This window comes from Pseudonaja textilis, chromosome 1 (genome assembly GCF_049901715.1).
Source record: "Pseudonaja textilis isolate UNSWEBS1 chromosome 1, rPseTex1.2, whole genome shotgun sequence".
In the NCBI taxonomy this organism is placed as follows: domain Eukaryota; kingdom Metazoa; phylum Chordata; class Lepidosauria; order Squamata; family Elapidae; genus Pseudonaja; species Pseudonaja textilis.
In genome coordinates, this window is record NC_141990.1 from 93866325 (window position 1) to 93894170 (window position 27846).

The following is a 27846-nucleotide window of genomic DNA, read 5'->3' on the forward strand; positions in this document are numbered from 1 at the left end:
GCAGGGGTGTCAAACTCAAGGGCAGGGGCCAGATTCAGTCCATTGGTGCTTAAAGCTAGCCCATGGGATCACCCTGGAAACAGCAAAGAACCAGCTCGTGGTGCCTCTGCCAGCAAAAATGGGCTCCCGAGCTCCATTTTTGCTGGCAGAGGGTTACAGGACATAGTTGCAGCTGAAAACAGAGCTCGGAGCCCATTTTCACTGGTAGAGCGCTTGGGCCACTACAGGTGCCCCTGATACGAGTGATGTTGAGCTGGTCATGCCCTCCTGGCCACACCCACTCTGCCCCCCCCAAGGTCAAACACAACCTTGATGCAGCCCTCAATGAGATCGAGTTTGACACCCGTGTGCTAGAGCCTTAAACCGTTCTTCCATTTCCTTTCTGATTGATTTCTCACCCACTGACATCCATGGGAGATAAGACAAAGGTTCCAAATCCATGATTGGCATCGTCTTCCTGCTGCTTGGTGGGCAAGAAAAGAATCGGGGGAGAGCTCATTCTTTTCCTTTCCCTATATCACAGGCTCTGACAGCCTGAAGACCTGGCTCTGACAGGTGGTCTGGGGACCAAATGCAGAAGTGGAGGTGGCTACTGGATTAATTAGCTGGCCCCCTTCTCCCCTGTGTTTCCTACTTCTCCTCCCACACATCTTTCAATTCATATTGTTGTACTTTCCTCGTTTATTTTTATTGTTTCATTGCTTTACTATTGTTACGTTTACATTTTTTATCATTGTTTCCCATTTTTACTATTGTAAGCCGCCCAGAGTAACCCCAGGGTGAAATGGGCAGCAAATAAATTTAACAAATAAATAAATTTAATAAAGCAGGGAAAGCAGGACAGAGGGAATTTCTATAGAGGCTGACAGGGTGGATCACCACCACCTGCAGAGAAGGCAAGGACCTAGGCAGCAATCATTGAACATTCTACTTTGTATCATTGCAATTCATACTATACTGCGCCGTAGTGGCACAGTGGTTAGAATGTAGTACTGCAGGGCTAACTCACTGCGCAGTCCAGGGGTTTGATCCTGACTGGCTCAAGGTTGACTCAGCCTTCCATCCTGCTGAGGTTGGTAAAATGAGGACCCAGATTGTTGGGGGCAATAGGCTGACTCTGTAAACCATTTAGAGAGGGCTGTAAAGCACTATGCAGCAGTCTCTAAGTCTAAGTGCTATTGCTATATTGAGCAAAAGCTAATCATTTCTCCCAGTCTGACAAACCATTATTATTGTTATTTGTTGTTGCTGTTTTTTCATGAGGCACGAGTATAGTGATAGCTGGTGACACAACCGTATTAGATCGCTTGACTGAATTTGGGTGGTTTTTCTTTTTCCTTTTCACCATTCCATACTTCTAAAAGTCAAAATAAATATCCTACATTTCAAAGAAGCATTACCTTCTCCCCCCTCCTCTCCCCTCTCTGCTTCTCTTTCTCTCTCTTTTTTACTTTTGGTGTTGTGAATAAAAACTAGTATTATGCCATCATCAAATTTCATCCATGGGAACTTGGGATCCTTTAATTTCTGCAATGTATGCTCAGATTCTTTAGAAGTGGCAACCAGGGGATCAGGATCTACATGGAGCCCACAGGCCATAGATTGCCCGGCAATCCATGTTTTTGAAAAAGAAAACACATTTGAAGCTCCAAAGCTCCATCCAATTATTTCAGACAACTTGCATATAAGCCATATGATAATGAATATAAATGGGCATAAACTGTATCTTGGGTCCATATACGTTAGCATTTCCATTGTGTATTTGACTTCTAATTTTCTATTTACTTATACCGAGGAGTTTATTTGTAATTCTTTTCCCCCCAGAAGGGTATATTCTGAAATAACTGCAATGAAGAAAGAGAAATGTCACTTCATAGCTGACATTTTTGCTCACAGTATTTTGTGTCGGCCATTAACATAGGAATAATGTGTGCCATTCAATAGCAGATTTGGTTGGCAAGGTAAAAAAGTCTTTTTCGGTTTGTCAAAAAACAAATGTGGGATAAAATATTGCTTGCCATTTATTTAATGATTAAAACTCTTGATGCCATCCATGCCTGACCAGGGAAGAAAGTGGTTTTGGACATTGATAATCTACATTAGTCTCTCGATGTGCTTGACTTCAATTCCTTGAATTTCTATCAAGGAGTTGGTTTGATGGTAACATATTTTGATAACAGACTAGGGAAGTTGATCTATGCTTTTCTAGATTAAATGTTTCCTTAATTTACAGCTATATACTCTGATCATTCTTTTTACTTCCCTCTTTTCAGCTGCTGTCCGTTACTATCAATGTGTCTTTGTAAATGGATTTAATGGTTACACACCTCGATATTCTGTTACTCAAGAAAAACCTGCTGATCCCAAGTTGAAGGCGCGGAAACAATAATGTCCTGCAACCTGTGACATTGCAACAATTTTGCACTTTGAACCTACTTCAGGGGGTCACCTGGAAGTCCACTTAGCACCTGTGATAATGGAAGTATGATCAGACTGATCACATGCACCTGTAAAGGTTGTCTCTTGGTTGTTAGAGCACCAGAGACAATTTTATGGCATTATATGATTAAGGATATCCATACTACTTCCCTGAATGAAAGCATGGTGCTGAAAGAGTACTTGACAGTAAGTTCTGTGTATGTGTATAGGTGTATGTATATTTATATATCCTGTTAAAGTCTGTTTCTAGGTTCTGTTTTAGACCTAACTAGTATGGAAAACATTTTCCATGGTATCAGTTTTGGAAAATGTTGAAATGCAAATAGTCATTTGCAGTACAGTTTGCAATCTACGATAGTGTTAAATGAAATTGCGAGTCATTCTGTATTAAACTTTTAAGTAACCAGACTCTAATAATAAAACATATGTTCTACATATGATTTCTTTTTTGGAAAGCAAGCAATAAAATGTTTGCTATTTACATACTAGAGAGATATTTGAATTAAGCGCATCAATTTCTCTTTACTTGCTATTTGAAATAACCGACTGATATCTCAACATCAAAAGAAAAATATAATGCTTCCAATGAAAATGTCTAAAAATGTTATTCTGGCTGCCTATTAAAATAGGTTTTGCTTTGTAAATAATACTGTATCTTTGTAAGTAGTTGTTCCTAACTTCTATTAAATGTATTTTGTGTATATAATTTTATACTTGTTTGCAATGTCAAACTGAACAAATTATGTACTGTTTTTACACCAATTGGATAAGGACAACTCTTAACACAAAAATTACATCTGAAGTCTTTAACTGAATCAATTTCATAAGTTTCTAACAGGAGACTATTGTTGAAATGCTGATATTTATTTTGAAGAGATGTACAGGGTTTAGGTAACTATGCCTAAAGAGGTTGAAGCAATTCATGACAATGTTTGGTTTTCCCTCTCTCTCTCTTTACCTGTTTCATCTTTTCATGTCTTGGTCATACTAAAATAGGACTGGAATTTAATGCTACCTAGGCAATTTCCATTACTGTATTTTCAACCCAATCTAATATGATTCTCCCATTGTGAAAGTAAATTTATTGGGAGAAAAACAAATACAGATAAATGGAATACTTGATTACTAATATTTCTGTATTAGACTGAAGGCTAAATCACAAACAAGTGATTTAGGATCATTTTGATAAAAATAAAAGATTGTACTACTTAAAGAATGTACTTTGGACGTACAGGCTTATCCCGCTGCTGGATGAGCAAAATGAGGAGGTGCGTCAACAAAGCAGAGAATTAAAGACTAGACTGTAGTCTTTATGAAATATGGTTTTGACATGTCACAAGATATATGCATTGATTGAAAGATGATTGATCTTGTTAATATTGTATCATGATTGATGAAAGCATTCAAACTTTTTATAAATGATGATACCTCACAAGTGACATGAAAACGTTTGACTGTGCTTGATTATATGGTAGAGTTGTAGAGTTGGCATAGCATTAATGTGATCAACTCAACCATATCAAGAATTATGATCCACCATGAGTGCAGAAGTATAGAAGTTTCAGAATGTAACTTTGAGATCTGCCTCTTTTAGATGGTTCATATCTACCTCTGATCTTCCTAAAACAGAAACCTTAGGCTTCTGTTCACTTTTCCTATAATTCATTTATTTTGCTATTTATAGCATAGTTTTAGTGGCTTTCCAAAGACCTGCAGATTGAAATGCGTGTTTTTAGTCAAATCGCACAAGGTTGCTCTAGAGTTGTATTGAAATTTTGCTAATTGTAGATAAACCTTACTTAGATGATTAAAAGCTGTTTAACTGAGATTTATTGAAGCATATCCCAATTCCCTATAATTGGTTCAAGTGCAATAGCATATTTGAGAAGACATTTCCCTTTGGATATCCAGCTGACTCAGAGAAATTCAAAATATAAAATCTCACATAATGGTCAATGTTTCCAGAAGCATTAAACATTTGCTTAAAACAAAAGTTTCTTATTGCCTCCATCCAGACATCAGATTAATAAAAAAAAATCTTGCCATTATTTGAATTATATCAGTTTATCCATGTTTTAACTGTTGATTTGCAAAACAAAATAGTCAAGGGTATCATAGTAAGGACAGCTCAGTTTCATTATTTGACAGGGCAGTGATTCATGATATTGTTATTTATCTTGATATTTTAATTAATACCAAGAATCAAATAGTAATTACTGTGGTCTTTCTATGTGGCATAGGTTCTTTGAATAGTTTGCCACACATTAACTTAAAATCCTAAATTAAATTTCATTTCATGTTCTACTCCTTGATAATGCTTTCAGTGATGTTTCTCAAGACTGAGAAAGTTTCTTTACTTGGCATCCACATAAAGGTTTGATGTTAATAGACAAAGTTTTCATCATAAAAGCAGTGGCCCCATTGTGCTGTTGTGCATATATTTCTAACAGCATATAGGGATGAGAAGTACAACATTTCATGGTATAGCAGACAAAATAACCCTACAGCACCACAGTATAAAGAACAGATAGTAGGGACACTTCCTATATCTTATTGATAAGGACAATGGAAAAGAAAGAGGTGCTTATATTTTTATGTCTGTTTTTACTGATTCTGTTTTTCACCACCTTAATTTAGCTTACTGTTTTTATTGGGTATGGAAATTATGCCAGCCCCTGGGCTAGCATATTTCCTTTCTATTTTGTGGATATATTCAGAGACCTGGGAGTTTGAACTGATAGCACTAGATGTGGGCCATGACATCTCCTGTTTTTTTAGCTGAACTTTCATTTTTCATTAGTTAGACAGCCACAAAAGCAAAAGTATATACTATCACACAATGATGTTCCTCAATGAAAATCCTTATTGGACCTCTTTCTCTATGGAGGACCATCTCTTTTTCCACAGGGAGGAAGGTCTATAATATTTTATTACTTGTAGGATACCACTCCAGAAACTGTAGTAGTGTTTATTAAAAGTACAGTGCCAGCTAAGCTAAACAATTACTGCCATAGTCATTTTCCTACATCTACGCTACTTAGTCCTTTATGATAACTATACTATTTCTATATCTTTAATCTCAAATGCAGGCCTTTTTTCACAATAGAAATCAGGGAGTGAATGTGTGACATCCATAATTTCTGGTTCCATTTCGTTTATCATGAATAGAGTAAGGGAGAAAAAAAGTCACACTGGCTAAAATAATTCTTGTATTCCTTAGTTTTGAAAATAAGAAGGAAAATACCTCTAAGAATAGTTTGTCAAGTCGTCCACTGCCTTTTAACTGCCGCAGATGTCTTCCAATTGTCAAAATAATATACCAAGTTATAAGCACTGAAAATAAGGCTATCTCAATTCAAAGAAAGACGTAATGCTTTGTACAATTTTTTTTTAAGGCATCCAGATAGATTTATGTGTATGCAAAATAAGTAGAGGTGTATTTGAAGGTAAGATCAAAAAGGCCTGGGAATGATTAGAAGTAACACAGGCAGGGTCTTGTTTTAAACAAGAAGGGAATGAAATATTTTAATGGATGCAAAAAGAAATGGTAAACATAAGAATGGCAAAATGAAGAGATATATCACTATTGTGAATGGATGTAGTAGAAGGAATGCTGAGGATTTTTTTTGAGGTGTTGCAAAGCAATGAGTGCAACACAGATGGGAAGAAGAAACATGGTAAATAAAGAAAAATGTTTGATCTTCCATCTTGAGAAATAAAGCCAAGAAAAGAAGAAAAGCTAACGCAGATTGTTTTTTACAAACTAGAGAAAGTACTGCAGAAGGGACTTCGCTGTAAAATAGTCAGTGGTGTTTTTCAATTACCAAAATAGATTTATATTTAAGAACACAGTGTAGCATTGCGGATGACTGCGGTATTGGTTGCATGTAGAGAATCAGGTGATGGATTTGTTCCAATTAATTGAACACCAGTCAAACATAACTTTTCCCTTCTTACAATTGTGAGACATATACTGTATTTGGTCAATAAGAAGACTGAAAGGCCTGCACATTTTCTACACATTTATGATCAATGTTCTCCCCTATTCTCAGTACACAATCATGAGTTCCAAACTCTCATTCCTTAACCACACCAAGGAATGGAAGACTATGACTCAGTTGTCAATAGAAGATACCTATCTCTCATTCACTCTAATCTTTGGTATAGTGTCTTGATATAGGCCTATCTATAAATACCAGGAAAGCAGAGAATAATCTTTGTTATAATCTATAGCATAGTAAACAATATTGTGCTCATGGACCCTTCCTTTGTACCTTCTAGAATCTAGATTCTAGGCTGCAGATGACTTCTTTTTAATAGGACCTTTAATTTATAACGAAGCAAATATTGCCATGTTACAAGCACCAGGTACTAACATATGGATCCTGTAGATAGTCTTAGAAAATAAAAACGTTAGGTAACTACAGCTTAGCACCTGGTTTGGAAATACACTCACCTTTCCAGAAAAAATAGAAAGAACGAAAGAGGATGTGGGGGGGAGAGAAACTAGAGGTAATTACAAATGAGATGTATTTTATGACTGGCTGTACTGACTATGGCAGGCATTTGTCAAATGGAAAAGTCTATCTGTCAGCCATCTGTAACAATGTTCAGTACGCCAAAATGATAGCCTACTTCTGAGCTACTCCATGACTGTAGGTAGTCTGAATTTATAGCTTTATGCAAAAATATGTATCACACCATACTGACAACTTTATAAAATAGAAAAGAGAAGAGCAAAAAGTTGTGTAGACTGAGAATGTGCTGATTGGTTGTGAATTTCTCCTAAATTGAGAGAACTGCACAAAAAGGGTTTTATGATTTTCTGAAGGTGCAGTATTGATCTGAAAAATATATTAGAATATATTTAGAATATGTTTTAGGCTTCAGTCCTATAGACGTTTAACCTCTAGGGTTATTGGAATTAAGAAATAACTGGAGCTCTATCCAGTGATGTCTTGCTCTGATCTAGCAGAAAATACTCATACAACAGAGAGCTATTTAGACTATCAAGAAATATTCTTTTGTTTCACAATTATATTTAATGACTGCTACTGGTATATGTTAAAATATTGGTACTTACTGAAATTTAAATAAAGTTTTTAAAATAAGCAACAAAAAAGAATGCTAAGGACAAGAATATTTTGCTTTTATATTTATGTCTTTATGTCTTCATTTTCATCTTAACTTTGTACATACTTTATCAATACTACAAATGTTTTCCTTTCAAAAATTATTTCATTTTTGGTCTCCAAGTGACATCTTATATAGAAAATGTTTTTATCATGAAGATACTGCATTGACTACAGATTGTAATTATTTATGTAATACTTCTAAACATGGAAAGAATAATTGTTGAATAGCTGGATTAAGATGCAAATTTGAAGCCCTGTATATTTCCAAAGCGAATTTGAAAAAAAGTGTTGTTAGGTTTCTGTCAAATTACTGTTGCAAACCTCACTGATAGTCTGTAAGTGAGAAAATATCAAGTATTTTCAATAAAAGGGAAATGTTTTCAACCTCATGTTTCTCCATTTTTAAATTAAATATTATTGGTCCACCGCATTTTAAAATATTCTTAGTTTCAAAATTTAAATGATCTTTTATAATCTATTGTTTCAAATTCCTAAATTGAATATTCACAGATAAAACATTTTTGGCACTATTTTCATATGCACATCAGTGTGAAATCACAGCTGCCAGTTTTTTAGCTGGTGTTAGCTTTCATATTCATCAAGTTCCCAAGAACCTAGGATGTCATAATGTATCAGTGTAATATATGTGAGGATCCCAGCAATATGACATTTTGTAATTGATAGATGGAAATATTTGTCAATGCACATATTTTCTAAGTGCCATCCAAGACTTTTGTTATGGCACCCAGGGAGCAAATAATCATTGGGACCACTATAGTTGGCTTATTGCCATTATCCTTCAACTTCTATTTTTAGACCTTGATACTTGGTGATCTCCAATTCTTTGCCTTCTGGTATCCCATGGCATTATCGTATCAGTTATCTACACATTCTTTTCAACCATAGTTAAATTTGATGTGTGGTGAGCCAAATTCTTATCGTATTTATCAATGACTGGATTTCAATTTCTGATTTTCCATAAAATTTAAGTTCATTTATATAAAGCAAATGTGAGAGTCTATTAGTATTTAAGAGCCAACATGTGTTTTCTTCAATATTACTGAAAGTTGGACCACAACAATGACAAATAATAAGAGTGATGATAAGTCACCCTGGAAGATGCCTCTTCTAATGTTAACAAGCCCAAATTTTCATTTCCAACCACCAATTCTGTCGTCTTATTTTTCCTATAAACGTTCTGATGTTTTTTCGGATTGCAGCTATTTCCAAACATTTCATGAGCCAATTATGTGGTAATGAATCAAACATCTTTTTATAATCAATCCAGACCATATGTAAATCATTTTATTAGCTTTTGTAATCTTCCAATCCTATTTTATCAATCAAAGGTTGTTCTTTTCTACCTTTGCATTTTCTTTTATTTCCTTTCTATTCTGTTGGGAGATTGTTGTTTTCTTCTAAACACTCTTGGATATTGTCTGCTAAATAATCTTGGATGTTGATTCATTTCCAATATGTGTTTTTCCCAAACTAATTTTTTCTACACTACTCCATATTCCCGCATTATTTTTGGTCCTGCAACAACAGAAGTGAAAATTGAGCTTTTATACATGTAAACAGAACTCTCTCCTTTTTACAACTACTTACCAATATTAATCTTTTCTCTAGATTATAAGATAACTTTCCAAGTTTGGTTTGCTCCTTTATAGGCTATTTTGGTGGTTAAGTATGACCAATATTACTCATATTAATTATAAATGGGGTATGGGAAAAAAGAATCCCAGTAATAATTTGAATATGATTACCTAAAAGAATAATGCAGGTTCCTTATTCTTGGGAAAGAAATGTTGATAGGATCACTTAATGGAAATGAACACATGAACATGCATTCAAAAAAATAAGATGTAGTTAATTTTGCTCCCTGAATAAGATAGCCAGCAAAAAAAAACCCCATCATTTTTCCCATTATTACCTATATGGTTTTAATGAGCTCTATCTCTCAACTAGCTTTTAATGATTTTGTGTGTGTGTGTTTTCCAAGTAAAGTACACCTTGTTGCCATCAGGATTAAGTCATATACACAAAACAATACATGGAACTTCAAGACTGATTATGGAGTCATTCCATCATGGGCAAGTGACTGAAATGTGCTCTATTGGATTAAATATTGACAGAATCCCAGGGCTAACAAGGAGGTTGACCTCTCAGCCAGATCCTGACCCTTTCTTTAAGGGGAATAAATAAATCTTTGGTTTATTGGCATACAGTATCAGTTTCATTCTGAGTTTGGATTGCAATGCCACCATTTTTAAGAATTTGGAAGATAAAGAGGAAGGGCTCATACCTTTCCACTTTTGCTTTTTGTGATTTTATTGACCTAAGAGAGATAGTGGGAAGCTAATTCAGATATATTTCATCAAATAAATCAACAAATTTCACTTCTCTTTTGTTGTGGATTCTTTTGCAAATAATTCTCCCACTACCAGCATAGAGGGTTTGTTGTAAAAGTGTAGGAGAATTTTATTTTTCCATGCACACTAACATTTAGCACAAATTTATTTTCAACATGAAGTTCTAAGCAGGATAAAACATGAAGTTAAATTAAGTGTTTTATGTTTGTACCACTTTAATTTGGTAATATCAGACCTAGTTCTACCCAGAGTTTTTAAAAAGGCATGTTGAATTTAGCAGCAATTTCTATTTCTCACAGTCAGATGAAGTGTCATTTGGCCTGGATCCTGTCATTTGGCCTGGATCCGATGGTAGGTGAAACTTTGATTGATCTTTCCATCTTCCTTCTAGCACCATAAAATCTGCAGTGCTTAGTAATTTGCGATTTCTTCTGTTTGGCATATCTCCAGGTTTTACCCTCAAAAATGCTTCATAGACTTGAGCACCCATAATCTAAACTAAGTCTTCTATCCAATCCTTTTTGGATCCTATAGGCATTTTTCCCCTCTTATTTAAAATCCATTGTTTATCCTCAACACTTACTAGCATGACCTCCGTCTTAGCTATTTAAGCTGCCTCCTTTTCTAACCTTCTGTTTTGGTTTTTCTTTCTTAAGAAAATATTTTTCCTTCTTAAGTCTACTTCAAATGTTATCATCGGGGTGGGATTCTACCAGTTTGCACCTATTCGCTAGAACCGGTTGTTAACATTCTAAGCAGTTTGGAGAACCAGTTGTTAGAAGAAATTACTGGCCTAATCCTGTAAGGAAGGCAAGAAGGAAACATTCTGGTGTTGCTTACAGAAACTGCCTCTCCATTAACCCTTATTACATTCTTGGCAGAATTAAACTTCCTGTCTCAGGAACTTCTCTGGAGTTTTTTTTCCCTCCTTTGCTGGTACTTTGCTTGTGTTGAGTGACCATTCAAAATTACAATGGCACTGAAAAAAGTGACTTATGACCATTTTTCACACTTACGACTGTTGCAGCATCCCCACAGTCATGAGAAGCCAGGCAAGGAGATGTGTGCCTTAATGCGAGTGATATTGAGTTGGCCATGCCCAGCCAATAACATGACCACCAAGCCATGTCCACCCAGTCACATGACCACCAAGCCATGCCCACCATCTAAGCCACACCCACAGAACCGGTTGTTAAAAAATCTGAATCCCACCCCTGGTTATCATGGCATCATATGTGTATAGCAGCCTATCTGCAGCTCCTCTTTCTCCTAGGAGAGTTTTCTTCTGAGAATCTTAATTAGAATTGAGAAGTTAGAATAACTTTATTGTCACTTTGAATGTACACTAACCAGCATACATTAAAATGAAATTTCATTGCATACAGCTCTCAAAGGGTCTCCACCTCCAATATACTCTACATAAACATGACTAAATAAATAAATACAAAATTATGCATATATCCACATATACTATATGACACAGAGAAACAACACAGTCTAGTTTGGATGTATGCATGTAATGTGAGAAAAACTAATCTTGTAAGTTTACCAGATGGATGACATAGGGAACAAAACTGTTACAGAATTTGGTAGTCCTGCTAGAAATACTTTGAAACCTCCCCCTAGAGAGGAGCAACAAAAACAGACTGAGAAATCGGTGTGTGGGGTCTCTAACAATGCTTTGAGTTCTAAGCACATAGTACACTGTGCAATTAAGGCTTATTCTTAGTTCCTTATCAGCAAAGCAAATAATAATTGCTTTCTTGTTTTCTGAAAGAAAGTATGGATATGTGGAGAATCATATTTTCATATAATAACAAACAAGAAAAAGAAAAAGAACCAAACTTAAGAAACATGTAGAAGACTTCTGGCTTTCTTTTCAACAGATGATTACATTTTTACTGTTCTTCCACCTTAAGTATTTTACAAATCCCTTCACCTCTGCATTAATCCTCATCTTTCTTCATCTTCAAATCCATAAATCATCAATTCATTGCTTTCTTTCAGCAAAAAGTCCATATAAAGCAAAGGTGTCCAACCCACAGCCCACAGGCCGCATGTGACCTTGGACAGTTAACAATGTGGCTCCATAAGATGGTAAACTCTTAATATTATTATGTGATTTATATACATTAACTATATTATATATTTCATGTGAAGCCTAAGACAATATCTCTTCAATCAATGCAGCCTTGACAAGCCAAAATGTTGGCCAACCATGACATGAGGCTTCCGGTCTTTCAAAAAAGGTTTTGTTATTTGAAACAGGTCAGTTTTACTATTTCTGGAGATTCTGACATTATCACAATCCATTTGTCTCCGGTGAAAATTTCTTTTTCTTTTTTTTATTTCTCCCACAACAACAACAACCCTGAGAAGTAGGGTGGCTTAAGTAAGAATAAGTAACCCAATGTTGCTGCGTGAGTTTCTGTGGCTAAGAGTATACTGGAAACCTGGGTTTCCCTGCTCAGTCTCACATTTTAGACATTGTGTATGACACTGTACTTCATCATATAGCCCATGACATTGAGCAGAATATATTTTGCACAAGAAATCCAGTACAATCTTCCTTCACGCTGTTAAGTTGCTAGGTAACACTCCTACAGCATTCCAATTAGCTATGCACCCTGCACAACACAAACCCACTATTGTATCATTTTGTCTTGAAGAAGTAATTAACCCAAAGCTTTTTTCTTTCCTGGTGTCTTTGCCGTCCCTATTCCTACAACGGCAATCCTCCAAGGAGCCTTTTTTCTCCCATCCTTTGAAGTAGCTAGCCTATTTTGTCCCTATGTATACATTTATTTTGTAACACGTTAAGAATGAAAGAGAACAGAGGTCTATTTCACCCCCGTTTCATTTGATACTGAACATTTTTTATTTGTATAGTATCTGTTTACTCTGTTGAGTGATAAAAAGTCACAATAATGTGATGGCAATTCCAAAGCCCAAGGCAGACCACACAGTACAATGGGAAATGCAGCATTATTGCATCATAGTGAAAAACTCCAATGACAGATCTCCCAAAGAACCCATCTGTTCCCTCTGGCATTTGGCCTTCCTTAATTCACTCAGGTCACAATATCTCTCAAACTGCAGCCAGACATTTCTCTCCTTTGTTCTGTGAACTGTTCTTATTGCCATATGTTAAATGACAATGCAAATAAACCATTTTTTTTGCTCATGCTGTAAAATGGTGGATATTGGTAGCTATACTAATGAGACAAGGTTACTGCTTCAGAGAGATATGCAAAATCATCCATCATAATTAGTCACGGTCTACCACTTTCCTAAAGATAACTTGCTCACCATAACATATTTCAACCAGGCAGTAGAAGTTGTTTTGTTACTCTGTAATAAGCAATATGGGTCATCTTAGAGTGATTGATGAAGCAGGCAAAGTCTCTGTCTCTCCCTCCCCACCTCTTTCTTCTAGAAACTTCTTATGGCCAAATGGAACAATAATGCTCAACTGCTCATAGAGAGTAAAGAAAAGAAAAAAAAATAGTATAGAATGACAACCAACTTTCTTGGTAATAACAGAGTTGGAAGGGACACTGGAGCAGAGGTGGTATTCAGCAGGTTCTGACCAGTTCTGGAGAACCAGTAGCGGAAATTTTGAGTAGTTCAGAGAACCGGCAAATACCACCTCTGACTGGAGATCCCTCCCTTGCCACGCCCACCAACCCACGCCCACAGAACCGGTAGTAAAAAATTTTTAATCCCACCACTGCATTGGAGGTCTTCTAGTCCAACCCTCTGCTAAAACAGGAGACCCAACCATATACCATACTGCACTGTCCAGATTGTCCAATCTCTTCTTAAAAACCTCCCACAACTGATGCACCCGCAACTTCTGGAGACAAGCTGTTCCATTGATTAATTGTTCTCAATGACAGGAAATTTCTCTTTAATTTTAGGTTGGATCTCTCTTTGTTAAGCTTCCTGCAGTCACTTCTTGTCCTGCGCTCAGGTAGTTTGGAGAATGGGTTGTCCTCCTTTGTGACACTACTCTCATATTGGAAGACTGCTATCATGTCAACCCTAGCCTTTCTCTTTATTTGGCTGGACATAGTTCCTGCAACTGTTCATCATATGTTTTAGTCTTCCACCCTCAGATCATCTTTTTTAAAAATGGTTTTTATTGCAGTTTTCAAAAATACAAATTTCAATCATAGTCTTAACAACTTTTTGGCATCGACAAATATATATATCCTATATACATATATTTATAATCATATGGATTGTCATGCCCCTGTTGGAATCTGATTCTGAGGGGGAGGTCGAGCAGCTGACAGGGAGTAGGAGTGAGCCTCCGGTGGCTGTGGAAGAAACTGGGGAAGCACACAGTCTGGCTGGGCATTTAGAGGAAGACCCAGGGTCACCTCCTCTTCATCCTAGGGCATGCAGGGAGGAACGAAGAAAAGAGCAATGTGAGTTACATGGCTTACAGGGGAGAAAATGGCTCTGATTTCCTTCATTAGCTGCAGCTGAGAAAACAGGATTTAAAAAGAGTGTTTGCACATGGCACCTTGCTGGAAGCAAAGCATGAATTATCTTTGTCAAGTCTTATCTGGGTTTTGGCATCCTCCCAACTGTGTGTATTCCATTATTTTTTGAAGTCTGCAATTCCTTATCCTGCCCTGTCTCATTAATTGCTGCAGCATGGTTTGTGTTGGTTTTTATTTATAATTTATATGTACTTTGGGTTCAGACTGAATTTCTTCCCTTTAAAAACTGTTCTTGGGAGAGTTTTTTCTCCAGCCGATGATAACTGGACATTGGGGACCAAGTTGGAGGTATTAAAGGGACTTTATCTACTTTTGTGATTTTATTGCTTTTGTACCATGCCCCAGGTCATCACATTGATAATCTACAAAGGTCTCCTGCTTTATTTACCATAATCCTTCTTCCTAATCTTTATATCTGTTTTTTAACCACTCATACCATTTATCCCATCCTGCATAATATTCAGAGTCTTCCTTGTCTTTCATTTCCAATTTAAGCTGATCCATTTTGGCACATTCCAGTACCTTTTGTATGATCATCTTTAATGCTATTCTCTAGACTCTTTCTAGTATCTCAATACTTTTTTTTGTATCATGGTGACCAAAACTGGATTCAAAACTGGAAAATGATGGCTTTCGTAGAATCATAGGTGACTGGACATCATTTATTGAAAGGCTTGAAAAATTAGTTGAAGTAAATGAGATAGTTCTGAAAAAGAGATGCTTATATCATTGAATGGTGCTGGGATGCAAGTATTTAGCTTATTAAGCAGCTTAACTGTCCCACAAAAAACTTGCACAATGCAGGTTTGCAGACTAAGAAAAAATAATGCAAGAACACCTGGGGCTCAAATGATTAACAATTTCAGGACATTTCATGGTTTCATGAGTGAAAACAGAAAAATGGACAACCCTAACTGCACATAACTTATAAAACTATCTGAACATTGTACATTTAGTGAAAAGCTAAATAATGCATTGAGAGACCAGTTAGCTTGTGTACTTCTTAAGGAAAGCATTAATCAACCATTCTGAAAAGACACAAATTTAACTTTTAAGAGAATGGTTACAATGGCCATTTCCATGGAAACTGCTGTTAAAGAGATATTATAGAGTTACAGTTGGGAGTAAAGCAAGAGTAACCTGTCCAGGTGAACTGTACTATTGTTGTGGCAGAGGTTTGTCAAACACAAGCCTATTTAGTCTATGAAATATCTTCATACTTACATTTTCAGCCTAAACCCCTTAGCAGAATCAGCATCTAAGAATGAAAAACAATTTGGGGGACTTAACAAAATCTTAATTTTGTTGGGTTCCATCTAATATTTTCTAAGGTTTCAAGTCATACAATGTTGACTTCATCCTCTCTAAGTAGTATTTGCTTTTGATGGAGATTTAATATTTAACTACAGACATTTTAGGCAGAAGTAGAAAAACTTTTGTCTAAAATCATGGAAAGCACTTAATTATGGGGATCATGACTATCAACTGGAATTCTTAGATATATGCGAGGATATTTCCAATTTTCAAATGTCAAACTTTACATATATAATAAGGAATACATTAATAAAGGCAGACAATTTGTTGTTTCTTATATTCCATCTGGGGAAACTGGTACTTTTAAGTGCAGTGTCTTTCTTTCAGATAAATGTGAAGTGCAAAGAAGAGCAACTAGGATGATTAGGGGACTGGAGACTAAAATATATGGAGAACGGTTACAGGAACTGGGCATGGCTAGTCTAGTGAAGAGAAGGACTGGGGAGACATGATAGCAGTGTTCCAATATTGAGGGGCTGCCATAGAAAGGAAGGGGTCAAGCTATTTTCCAAGGCACCTGAAGGCCAAAGAATAATGGATGGAAATTGGTCAAGGGGATATTCAACCTAAAAATGAGGAGAAATTGTCTGACAATGAGAACAATCAACCAGTGGAACAGCTTGCCTTCAGAAGTTGTGGGAGCTTCATCACTGGAGGCTTTCAAGAAGAGATCGGACTGCCATTTGTCAGAAATGGTGTAGGGTCCCTGCTTGGGCAGGGGGAGTTGGACTAGATGACCTTCCAACTCTGTTAATCTGGTAAAATTAATCTACTTAAGCCCCCGTTCAAATAATTTTGAAACTGAATCAAGGATATCCATAGCACCAGTTCTTGGCTTAACAATGACAGAGATGATCAAGGTGCTGTCCTTTTTAATTTGCATTTTATTGACTTATTTTTATCCTGCCTTTGTTAGTTTTCTATCTAATTCAAGGTAATGAATGTAACTAATACATCTATTTTTCTCCACAACAACAAACTTGTAAGATGAGTTTAGTTGGGAGGGAATGAGTGGCCCAAAGTCACCCAGCCAGCTTTCATGCTTAAAGCAGGACTAGAACTCACAGTCTCCTGGTTTCTATCTTGGGACCTTAACCACTAGACCAACTGGCTGTTTATGTTGTACAAACATTGTGTAACAAACATTGGGTTGCACAAATAATAAATGCATGTGCTGCATGCATGGAAAAAGAGTTGTGTATTCAGTAGTCTGGTCATCCACCCAGTTTGAAGCTAGGAAGTGAACTGAATGATTAAATTGTAAAATCTCTAGCACTCAGTTGATAAGAGTCTTATTTTCCCAATATGGCAGTATGGAATGGTTGTGGTGACCATTCCATAAACTGTAGTCAAAACTAAGAAGCCTTCCTCCTTTTAGCCAGCTGCTGAAAAATACAAATAATTAATAGTTAAGAAATTATGTTTCTGCTATCAGCCATTAATAAGGACTTGGTTTTAACTGCAACAAAGAATAATATTGGAATATTCCTTTCCAAGTTTTTAAAGTACGCTTAGGTCCAGATCTCAGCCTATGTTAGAGCTAATGAGTGGCTCTCTAAATATTGTATGCAAACTTGGAAGAAAACACATCAAAGTAAATTGCAGGCTATCAGAGCAAATTGTAGTCAGTTGAAAAGATTGGATAGAGCTTAATTCAATTATATTAGTTGTTCAGCAGCAATATTTTTGCATATCTGTCTTCCATTCTAGAAGTAATTTTTAGAGACCTTTTCTCTAGCATCAAGAAAATTTCAGTTTCTGTTTTCTTACATTTTACTGTTTAACATTATGGTTATCTACCAACACAGTTGGATGGTTCAGTCTTCCTGACCTGATTACCACTGCAAATGATGTACTGCACTCTACAGACATTCCAAAAAATAGATAGGCTTCCTTTTAAAATATAGTCATAAAGAGGATAACATAAACCATCTAACCAGAGTATGTGTCCGTCATTTTCAATATTCTCCTAGCCTATGTCATGGTACATCAGCTAATCTTTGGTTTGTTCTAACCATGGTTTGTTCCATAACTCTCATGTACATGTTAGACTAATGTGGACATGACATGCAACCAAAGCTTAATTCTTCTTTTTTTTTTTGTAAATTTTATTCGAGTTTTCACAAAAAAATACAAATAAAACATCTTTTTTGAAAGTAGCGTAATCCCGGGTTACATTTCTTCATACAGACACAAGTTCAATTTCATGCTCATTTTTATGTTCTATTCCATATCTTATTACTGTTTTACATTTTCTACATACCTTCTCCCCTCTTTTAATTTTCTCAATTTTATTTTAATTATCTCATCTCAATTCAAATCATTATATTTATATATTTTGTCTGTCCTGTTTCAATTTCATATTATCTTTTCTCATTAAACAAAGTTTCTCCTGTAGTTGCTGACTGGAGTATGACACCTTTATATCTTTTAAGTTTATCCATTTAACTCTTATTTAAGCTTCAATATATACCTTAAAGTTATAACATTCAATATAATACATAACTTCCACTCGGATTCTGCTTGGTACATTCTTAAAATACACACTATATTCTTTTTTTTAAAAAAGAATATAAATATATGTAATTAAAACAACACATTCCATTCCAATTCAATTCTATCATTAATGTTAATATTCATTAAAATCTTAACTTCTTTAACATTACTTTTCAATTAAATATAATACTTCTATGGAAACAGTTATAAGCTTTCCATAATTAATCCCGCCCGCTTCTTCACTTATATTTTATAAAACATTATCTAATTAAAATGTTCCCATCCCTTCCTAATTAAGTTCTCTCATTTATTTTATTTCATTTATTTTATTAACAAACATTTCACTAGATTACAGTAACTATTTTATCCCTCATTTTAATCATACATTGTTTCCAATTTTCTAAAGTTATTTCTATTACTAATATAACAATACAATCTTATGTACCTTTACAGAATCCCCTTTTCAGTTAAATTTTCACCCATTATCTCTAAATAGGCCCTGTTTCTCTATATCTTGTTTCTGTCCTTTGTAACTTCTTTTCCTTTCTTTCTTCCCTCTCTTCTTCTCTCTCCCCTTTTTACCTCCTTGTCTCTCTATCTCTATTTCTCTCTTCTGTATTCCCCTCTTCTGTTGCTTTCCAATATTATACTTATTTTTCAAACTATTTTTCTTTTCTTTGGTTGTTTTTTAAGTCTTAAATTCTCCATTCTCTTTCCCCGCTTTCCTTTTTCTTCCACACATAGAATTACTTGTTCATTAAAGATGGCTTCTTCTTTGTCCCAGTCTTCTTGTTTTGCAGACATTTCTTGTTGTTTCTCATAGTTCCAAATCTCCATTTCTAAGAATTGAAAAATGAAGCCAAAAGAACCCCTCCCTTCTTGTGCATCTTCTTTGTACTTTTTAAGTTCCATTTTCAATTCATCCAGAAGTATTGCCATTGTATAAATTTTTAAACAACCACCCGATTAATTTTAGTCATTCAAATGCAATAACCAAGAATCCAAAGATCACCACGATGTTTGTTTGTTTTTTAGTTTAAATTCCAGGGTACCTTAGTTGTTGCTTTTGCAATTTAACCCGGTCAGCCAAAACTTTCACTTCTTATCTTCCTCCTGCACGTTCTTTTCCAGTCGAGTTCTTCTTTGAGGTGGCCATTTCTGACCACCACTGCAACCGCCTTTGGGAAAGGGAGTAATGGCCAGCTGAGGAGGAGAGATGTGGCTCTCCTCAACCCTGCTGGCAGTCTCCCCCCTCTTCACCACCTCTATGGGGTGGCTTAGCCCTGAAACCAGCCAGCTCGGGGTGCTCCAGTGGCAAGCCCAGACCAAAACCACGCACGGATCGCTGATTTCTGTCTGTTGCCAAAGAAGCTCAAACTGGAAGCCTCCAACCAAAGCTTAATTCTTAACATGCAATTCAGTCTAGTTGCACTTACAGCCACTTTCCTCTTGCTTACTGTATCTTTCTCCACTATATGAGTCAAGAATGGGACAATTTAAGCAGATCTTATTGGAATTATTACAGATGTGAAGGAGAGTCAGAGAACAAGCACCATCCAGCCCAAATATGGCTTTAAAATAAAGAACCATAAGGTATATATTACTTTATCTATGAAAGGGCATTACTTCTTATTTTCACCCTGCTTTAATTTATTAACTCATGTAATTGTCCCTAGGGCAGGTTGCTCTTCCTAGAGCAGGGCTGTCAAACTCCCAGTCCATCAGCCAGATGCATCATGTGCTGGCCACACCCATGCCCAGTTTAGTGAAGGGAAAAAAAGTCCCAGTACATCATGTGATGCTGCCATGACCACATGAGTTTGACACCCCTGTCCTAGACCATCATGAGACCAGACTCAATGGCTGTGCATTGGAACCTTGTATTCAAGTCTTATAAAAACCATGTAGTCACATTCTCTTAAAAGGAAGAGCGGAGATCTCAAAATAGCATCTTATCAATTCATGCATAAGTCTGTGCCGGTTATCTTGCCTTCTTTATTAGATTGGAAGGATCCAGTTACAAGAATTTCTTCTCACACATACACACACACATACCTACCCATATATATCCAGTGTCTTGCAATTGGCAGGTTACTGATTTTATCAGGGGTATCTTTATGTGAGTACATTTTGTCCTGCCTTTATTAACAAGCAGTACCAATCCTATTTGAAAGGGTATTATGTCCTCAGTACTTTTTTCCCCCATTTAGTCTCTTATTAAGTCTGAACTAGGAAAATGTAAGTTGGGCAACACACTTAGAAGATCCCATCTTGGCTTCTTTTCTTAAGTATTCACTGACAAGAAGGATGATTTCAGTAGAAAAGAACACTTCTCTAAAATCCTGGTTGTTTGGGAATGTTTTTTAATCTGGAAAAAAAATGCTTGATTTGCATTTCGGAGACAACTCAAAGAACATAAAAATAGCAATGAAAATATAGTATTTCTGTGACTGGTAAGAACAGAAGCCAGACAACTAAATTTTCTTTCTATCTGAAAAAAAAAAAAACCACCCCCAAAATCAGATGGATATATTTAACCAGAGGAAGGGCAAAATTCTGCTGAGAAAATTATATGCATAATTATTTCAAATCTGAGCAAAACTGTCTCCTTGGTATAACTAAATGATGGATCTCCATAAGCATGGAGAACCAATTGAGCATCTCTTTAAGAAGGAATTCCATTGGGGGGGTGGGCTGTCACTGAAGAGATCCTGCTCCTAGTTACTACACTAAAACCACTTACCAAGGGACTACAAACAGGACTTCCCCAACTGGCCTTATTGGGGAGGAAATGTGTTTATGTATCTGAGTCCTAACCTAGTTGGAGCTTAATAGACTAATAATGACAACTGAGCAATCAGCACAGTAGTTTTAATATGGACCTTATGTGGTACTATTTAGTCACTCCACTTAAGAATCAGGCAGCTGTATTTGCCCCAATTCCAGCTTCCAACCACCTTCGAAGACAACCTATGGAATACATTGCAACAAATCAGGCTGAGGGTTATTAAATGAAGGATCACTGAGGTTAGGATATTTCAGTCTAGCTAGCATAAACATGAAAGCTGGGTATAGCCATTCCTTATCACTGAGACCACATATACTTCTAGTGATAGATTGGAATCAAGGAGAACACCCAGATTGTGTATCTGTGGTTACTTAGAGAGAATGCTACCACATCAAATAAAAGTGGCATTTTTCTAATTTCTTCTTAACCTCGAGGCAATTGTCAAATTTGTGCACCTCTCCTAAATCAAGAAATAGAAAGGAAAAAGAGAGTTGAATATCATCAGCATACTAATGAGAGCACTTCCAATATCCATTAATTTAGATATTGAGCAGCAAGGGAGTAATAACTTGAATCCTGGGGGAGCCTGTAACTCAAAAGCCAGGTGCCGAACAAGAATCTCTCATTGCACTGCATTCACTTCACCTACAAATAGGAATGAATGATCTCTGAGGGTGAGAGGGGTTCAGAAATGTGGAAAATAAATAAGCAAGCAAAAAAATGAAAATAAATAAGTAATATATACAGGTTCAATCCATGCTCCGTCCAAAATATCCCACAATCACTGGTTTCAAAGAATTCAAGAGAGCAGCATTTGCCCTTGTCTTTCTCTTAGTGGAAGACGTGGTCAAGTAGAAGATTCCATCAGCATGACAGGCACCATCCATTCTGTGTACATGGAGTTTAGAGTATACTAGACAACCCATGACCCATTTGGTCAACCTTTCAGAGAAGAAGAATGAGTACGGGTGGACAGAAAAGCAGTGGAGCAAATTCCCACCAACTTTCTAATTGACAGTGCTTGTGGGAAGCTGGCAAGGCGTGTCAGAAATCATTCCTCCTCCTTTTCCTCTGACCTGTAGAACTTCCTGTCACTTTGTTGAGCAGAGGGGAAACAAAGGGAGCTATGGACCACAAGGAAAATTGCAATCCTACTTGTGTTCCCAAGGGACCCTCCACCTAGAGAGGAAGAGAGACAACCTGTTGAGAGTTGCCACCCCCACCCTCAGGCATGCCAACCTCATCAGCAGGCATCCAAGTTGCTCCCTTGTCCTTCTTTCACCACTTACTGCCATTAAGGTATTTCAAACTTAGTTCCAAAGCAGCCAGTCTCCACTCACCTGTCAGGCCATCTCACCAGCTGACTATATACAGGAGTAAGAGGGAGATGGGGTAAAGGATGGGGATATAGCCCTTCCATCTTCCCTTGCATCACACAATCTAGCAGTGGGTGCATGGGATGTGTAGTCAGAAGGCTTGGTGGTGCTGAAGAAGCACAGGATCCTGGCATTCTATAAGTTCTATAAGTTACTTGGTATAATAATTGTTGTCCTGTACCTTCCAATTTTGCCTAAGTGAAAGTTTCAGACAAACAGACAAAAGAGTTTGAGTACTATATAGATAGATATCATAAGAAATATATTGATCGTGGGCTTCCGGTGGCAAGGCAAGGACGGTCAGAGGGGCAGAAATCTGCTCGTGATTCTAGCCTCCCTTTTCTTGAGTTTGGTGCAATCTTTCGGGTGCTCGAGTCTTGGAGAGACCCGTGCCGGTGTGGGGAACCTCGGGCTGCAGTGTGGGAAAGCAAACCCCTGTAACGAAGAGGAAGCCCTCCAGAGCCCAACGATCCAAGAACAGCCTCCTAACAATGGAGGCTCCAAGTCGGACTGCCACCGATGGGAAGAAAAAGTGAGTGAAAGTTTGCAAGCTCGGGGGAAAGAGAGTCGTGGCAGAGAAGATATTTGACTGACAATAGACTGATTTCAGGCTGTTAAATACTGTGTGAATGCCAGCTGTGAGCTCCAAGACAGGCGGCTACAAAAGAATTGGTTTAGTGAATGTGAAAGAGCTTGGCAGGCAGAAGAGAGTCGGAAATAAAAAGAAGTAAAGAGAATTTTGGAAGTCTGAAGACTCTATTATCACTAACATTTGGATTGAAGCTATTAAATTGGATCCAGAAGCAGAACGAAGCCGATCGGGAAAGACAGAGCAACGCCATAGGCAGTATCCAGAACGCTGAAGCGAGTGGGAATATTGCTTACTGGCAGCTGTTACTCAGCAAATCTTCATTTGCCATTTCCGTGTGCTAGAAGTGAAGCTTCAAAGTGAAAAGCGGAAACAAAAACTCTTGTCTTTGGAATTTTCTTTTTCTTTTCCTCAACCCTTTTCTGTGTGTACATACTTACTAAAATAGCCTCTCTTCTTTCTTACTTGTGGATGGTATGCTATGTTGAAATATGCTTGCTTTTTTTTTTTCCCCTCTGATTTCCTCTTGATAAATATGTACATTTAGTAATGAAATATTAGAGTGTTAAAATATTGGATTAATTTAGTTAAGTTATTATTAATAGAGATTGTTATAATTTGAATGGGAATATAGGGGAGACAGTAAGAATATTAAGCATTAGTTACTTAATAAGCTTAGAGCTCTCTAGACCAATATTATATTTCTTTGTGTGGGTTTATCTGTGAATGTAATATATTTTATAGTTAAGGTTACTTTATATTGAAGTTAAACTAGAGAAAAATATATACACTTTACTAATTAGTCAAGAATATAGCTACTTAATAGGTTGATAGATCTTGGTCAATTTTAGTTACAGAACTAAGAATACTGAATGCCAATTTGGAATAATATATTCAATATTGTACAACAACAAAAACAAATTTTAAAGGAAATGACTACTACAACTACCACTGCTGGTAGGAAGGTTAATCCCACAATAATGACTACTTTGACAACAACTTCACCCATGGCACAAAAAACAATAGAGGAAACACTACCAACAGAGAAGTCAACTAGCATCTCGAATGCTAATATCCAAGCAATGTTCCTAACTTTACAGGACTCATTGACAAGATTGCAAGAAACAATGATTAAAAACCACAGTGAAACAAGGGCAGATATCAATGAATTGAAGGAAGAAATGGGGAAACTAAAGACAGAAATGAAAGCGGACATTTCCAAAGTAGAGGATAAAGTGGGGGTGTTGCAGCAGGCCTTGGAGAAAATGAAGTTATAATAAAAGAAGTAGAGAAAAGAACCGAACGAACAGAAAGGGAATTAGAAAGGGTGGATGAAGATCTCAGAAGCATGAGCAAAGAAATGGAGGACTCCCTTGTCCTCCTAGAAATGAACAAGGCAGCAACTTACCTAAGATTCCAAAATGTGACAGAATCAAAAGAAGAAGACCTGGAATACTTGATGGCAGAAATACTGGCGGTTTATTGAAGATGGATAAAGATGAAATTCAAAAAGAGTTTGATGAAGTCTACCGGGTCAATACAAATTATGCAAGACGCCACAATTGTTCTAGGGAAGTACATATACGATTCACTAGAAGATGTGTTCGAGACATGATATATAGAACCTCAAGAGATAAAACTATAACCTACAAAGAGAAAGAAATTGTGATTCTTAAACAGATACCGAGGAGAATAAGGGAACAAAGGCGTGACTATAAATTTCTGGCAGCATATTTAAATAAAAAAAAGAATCACATTTAAATGGCTTATTCCAGAAGGAATGTTAGTGTCGTGGAAAGAGAGGAAAATCAAAATAGATACTATGGAAAAAGCCCAGGATTTTTACAAACGGATGGTGGGCCCACAGGAGCAAAGTAGTAGGGAGAAATTGGACACAAAGTTTCAAGAAGAATACAGTGGACATAAAAATAGAACTGGAACGGTAGGAAACCAAGAAAATACCTATCCACAACAAAAGACAGAAGGAACTACATCAATACAAGCGCAAGAAGAGAGAGGAATTGTTACACGACAAAGAGCAAAACAAAACTAAATAGATGGGAGAAGAAAAAAATTACTATCAATAAACATAAATGGTTTAAATTCAACAATTAAGAGGAAAAGGATATTATCTAAATTAATTAAACATAATGCAGATATAACGTGCCTGCAAGAAACCCATATAAAGAAGAAGCATGAAAATATTTAGAATGCCCGAAATTAGGAAAATTATTTACCACACCAGCAGATGAGGAGAAAAAGAAGGGAATCGCAGTATATGTGAAAGAGGATTTGAAATCTGAGCTAATATGGTCGGACTTAGAAGGAAGGACTCTGGGTTTGCAGATCTGGATTAATGATATTCCAATTCTTTTAGTAGTAATATATGCTCCAAATGGAGACCAAAAAGAGTTTTTAAACACCTATATGGAAAATTGGTTGAATTGCAAAAAAGAAATATTTGTATGGTAGGGGACTTCAACTCCATTGCTGATTTCCAAAAGGATCACAGTAATGCCGGGAAGAATAAAAAGGGGAAGAGAGAGCTCCCAAGATTTGTAGGGAAATGATGAAAGAGCTAAATCTGACAGATATATGGAGAAGATTACATCCTGAAAAAGACAATTTACATTTTATTCAAATCCCCACCAAACATGGACACGGATTGATATGGCATGGATGAGTGGAGAGATAGCAAATGAGACAAAAGAAGTGGAAATTTTGCCTAATGAATGGGCAGACCATAATCCAATACAGGTAATATGGAAGGGCAGGGCAAAACCAAAGAAAAGATGGACCTTAAACACTCAATTAATAAGAGAGAAAGAATATATTAATAAATTAAAGGAGGAATTGATTTTTTTATTAAAGAAAATGATAACGGAGAAACCACGAAACAAAATGTCTGGGATACGATGAAGGCGGTTATAAGAGGCACAACAATCTCTTATAATGCTAAGAGAAACAAGGAAAATATTCCCAACAAAACAAATTACAACAGAGAATTAAGGAGCTAGAAACCTTCTACAAAATAACCCAAAAGAATCCAAACTGCAAAATCAGATAAGTATAGTCAAACACAAACTGAATTTAATTGATCAAGAGAAAATGACTATGAATTTGAACTTAACTAGACAAATCTATTTTGAACATGCCAACAAGCCAGGAAGATGGCTATCTTATAAATTGAAAAAAAGAAAGAGAAGAGACTGATATACCAGTTAATAGATAGCAAAGGAGATACATACCAGAAAATAGAACAGAAAAAAAGAAATCATTCATAAATACTTTGAAGATTTATACAAAAGAGAGGATGTCAGTGAAGATAGAATAAGGAATTATCTAGATGAAGTAAAGGATAAGGCAATTGGGGAAGAAATGGCTGAACTATTAAATAAAGACATTACTGAATCGGAATTGAAATCAGCAATAGAGAGCCAGAAAAATAATAAAAACCCCGGGCCCAGACGGGATCCCAGGGGAGCTGTACAAGGCAATAGCAGATCAAATCGGACCACTTATGGTGGAAGTTTTTAATGACGTTTTACTAGCAGCTAGGATGCCGGACTCATGGAGGGGGCACTGATCTCGCTGATCCCGAAGGAGGATACAGATCCCAGATATATAAACAATTACAGGCCGATTTCACTCTTAAATACTGATTATAAAATATTCACTTCTATTATAGCAAACAGATTAAAAAGATTGCTAAACTTGTATATACATGAAGATCAAAATGGATTCCTTCCAACTAGGCAAATAAAGAATAATCTAAGAATAGTATTAGATTTACTAGAATTTTATGAAGCCCACCCAGAGAGACAAGTAGCACTCATGTTTCTAGATGCAGAAAAAGCTTTCGATAATTTGAATTGGCAATTTTTAATTCAAAAAATTTATAATTTGAATCTGGGTACCAAATTTGAAAATATTATAACAACTATATATGACACACAACAAGCTAATATAATAGTGAGCGGGAATGCACCCGCCCAATAAAGATAGAAAAGGAGTGAGACAGGGTTGCCCACTCTCTCCCCTGCTCTTCATATTAGCATTAGAGACATTATTAACACTAATTAGGCGAATTCAGATATAAAGGGATTAACAGTTAAGAAAGAGGAATATAAATTGCAAGCGTTTATGGACGACATGATTTTCTTCCTTGAAGAACCAAAAGACAGGGGACCAAAATTGATGAGTGAATTAGAGAAATTTGGAGCAGTAGCGGGACTTAAAATAAACAAAAAAAAAACCAAATTAATGACCAAAAACCTAACAGAAAAACAGAAAATAGAACTAGAAGAAATAATGCAGATACAAGTGACAAAGAAAGTGAAATACTTAGGAATTTGGCTAACCCCACTGTAAGACACTTAAAGAAAACAATTATGATAAACTGATACATCAGGTAAAGAAAGATTTAGAATCGTGGGGAAACTTCAAATTTCACTACTAGGCAATTGCTACTATTAAAATGAACATTCTCCCTAAATTTTTGTATTTATTCCAAACAATCCCAATTAAATTACATAAAAAGTTTTTGAAGAACTCAATAGAACAACCCTGAAATTTATTTGTAGGAAAAAACCCAGAATAAATGTAAAAAGCAATGCAGGATATGAAGAGCAGGGAGGGTTAGCATTTCCAAACTGGGAGTTATACCATATGGCCACCTCATTAGTTTGGTTGAAGGATTGGGTGAATTTAACCAATAAAAGAATACTATTTCTAGAAGGCCATGATTTACAAAGGGGTGGCACGCCTTTCTATGGGACGTAGGAAAACCAGTCAAAAATATTTCCATAGACATTTAATTAGAGACG

General features: G+C 36.3%; 1 protein-coding gene across 28 annotated transcripts in view; it reads left to right on the top strand.

Moving 5' to 3' along the window:
• Window positions 1-7958, top strand: part of TRDN (triadin) — a 239662-nt gene extending 231704 nt beyond the window's left edge. For all 28 annotated transcript variants that reach the window (XM_087941756.1, XM_087941764.1, XM_087941813.1 and 25 more), the window contains one exon: window positions 2274-7958. In XM_087941756.1, coding sequence (XP_087797882.1) covers window positions 2274-2389 — 116 coding nt within the window. In that variant the 3' untranslated portion in view covers window positions 2390-7958. The remainder of the gene's footprint in view (window positions 1-2273) is intronic.
• Window positions 7959-27846: the final 19888 nt, after the last annotated feature.